Here is a 1,677-nt window from a genome sequence, read left to right on the forward strand (position 1 = left end):
GAAAGAGAGAGGGAGATTTTCACTGCAGGAGGGTCCCATGCCCGCAGCCAGCGACACCTGGGAGGGGCTGAGAGACACGGATCCCTGCTAAGAGGGAAAAATGAGAGATTTCTGCCTGGATCTTCTGCTCCCCCATAGCAAGTGGCACCCGGCAGCCTCCTGTGCCTGCCCTGGATCAGTCTCATCCACAAGAGGCAGCAAATCTGGCTCATCCTGGCTTTAGCTGTGGTTCCTAGATGCGTCCTGGCCGGTTCCCCCCAAGTATCCGGGCTTGGCTGATGCTGGCACGGAGCCGCGGGTGGAGCCATTTGCGTCGGCCAGGCAGCACCCAGCTCCCCGGAGCCACAGGGCTCATGCCCGGCCAGAAACCCCAGGATTTTTGCCCAAGTGGGGAAGCAATTCCCAGGCTTACCCCCATTTTGCAGCCAGACCCACACACCTGGGGGCTCACCAGGTGCCCAGCTCTGGGCAATGGTGCCCACACGTGCGGTACCACATGCCTTGATCCTGCTGCCATGGGGATCCTGGCAGGGCGTGAGAGCATGGGGACGCTGGGCTCTGTGATGGGGACCTCAGCGGGGGCGGCTGCCAGTTTGCACCCCACATTGTACCTGGGGCTGTGTGCATGACCCTAAACCTCTCATTTCTGCCCATTTTTTAATCTGTTTCCTTGCACAGGGTGAAGCGGAAGGGACGGGAACCGAATCCCCTCTTGACACCCCAAAAGGCAGGAGGGTTTCTTGCCACTCGATCCCCAGCAGTACTGAGCCGGCCACTCTCATGGCTGCTGCTGACCCCATCCCGCCCCCTGAGGAGGTGGCTTTGGTGGAGCTGAGGAAGGCGGCCCTGGCCACCCCAATGGACAAGGTGCCACCCACCCCGGATGAACACCCAGGGGACGCTGATGCCACCCTGCCATGGGACCAGTGCCAGCACAGTGCCCGGGGCCAACCGGAACCCGTGGAGGTGAAGAGGCGCTCAAGTCCTGAGGGAGGTCATGAAGACCCCGAGGAGGCTCCTCTCACCTGCCCCCCAGCTGAGGCCGAAGATGAGGAAGCCCCTGGGCTGCCCGTGATGGCGACCCACGTCTTTGTGCCCATCGACCCACAGTGCATCGATCGGACACCCGGCAAGCAGAAGCAGCAACCCGCCCCGCGGCCCCGGGAGGAGGGCAAGGGGGGCTACGTCCCCCCCAGTGACAGACCCGACAGCCTCCGCCAGAAGCAGCTCTTCCTTCCCAGCGTCCCCTCATGCTACAGGGACCCACTGGGCTTTGAGGGGCGAGTGGCCAAGCAAAAAAAAGTGTGACACCGGCAACCTCAAGGCCGTGGCCTCGGTGGTGGGGGCCCTGCTCTTCTGCCCCTGCCTCATCTACGGAGCCTACGCCTTCCTGCCTTTTGATGCCCCGCTGCTGCCCACCATCAGCGCCCGCCTGGTCTACACGCTCCGCTGCGCCGCCTTTGCCACGTTCCCCATCGTGCTGGGTGAGCCGTGGGGTTGGCGTACAAAGCCCTTCGCCCCCACCGCAGGGCTGCGGTAGCCCCGGGGGCTGCGGGGAGTGGCGAGTAGAGCCGGGGCTGAGCTCGTTGCAGCTCCATTGCTCCCACCAGGAGCACCAGACTGAGTTTTCCTACATTCTTCCCCGGTCCTCCCCCCGCCCTCGGGCCCCAGGGCAGC

General features: G+C 64.1%; 1 protein-coding gene across 1 annotated transcript in view; it reads left to right on the top strand.

Moving 5' to 3' along the window:
* The first annotated feature begins 780 nt into the window (after nucleotides 1–780).
* Nucleotides 781–1,677, top strand: part of TMEM79 (transmembrane protein 79) — a 1,635-nt gene continuing 738 nt past the window's right edge. The window contains 2 exon segments of the mRNA XM_009635271.1: nucleotides 781–1,292; nucleotides 1,294–1,485. Of these exon segments, the coding sequence (XP_009633566.1) occupies nucleotides 781–1,292; nucleotides 1,294–1,485 (704 nt within the window).

Source organism: Egretta garzetta, unplaced genomic scaffold (genome assembly GCF_000687185.1).
Source record: "Egretta garzetta isolate BGI_Z169 unplaced genomic scaffold, ASM68718v1 scaffold1063, whole genome shotgun sequence".
NCBI lineage: Eukaryota > Metazoa > Chordata > Aves > Pelecaniformes > Ardeidae > Egretta > Egretta garzetta.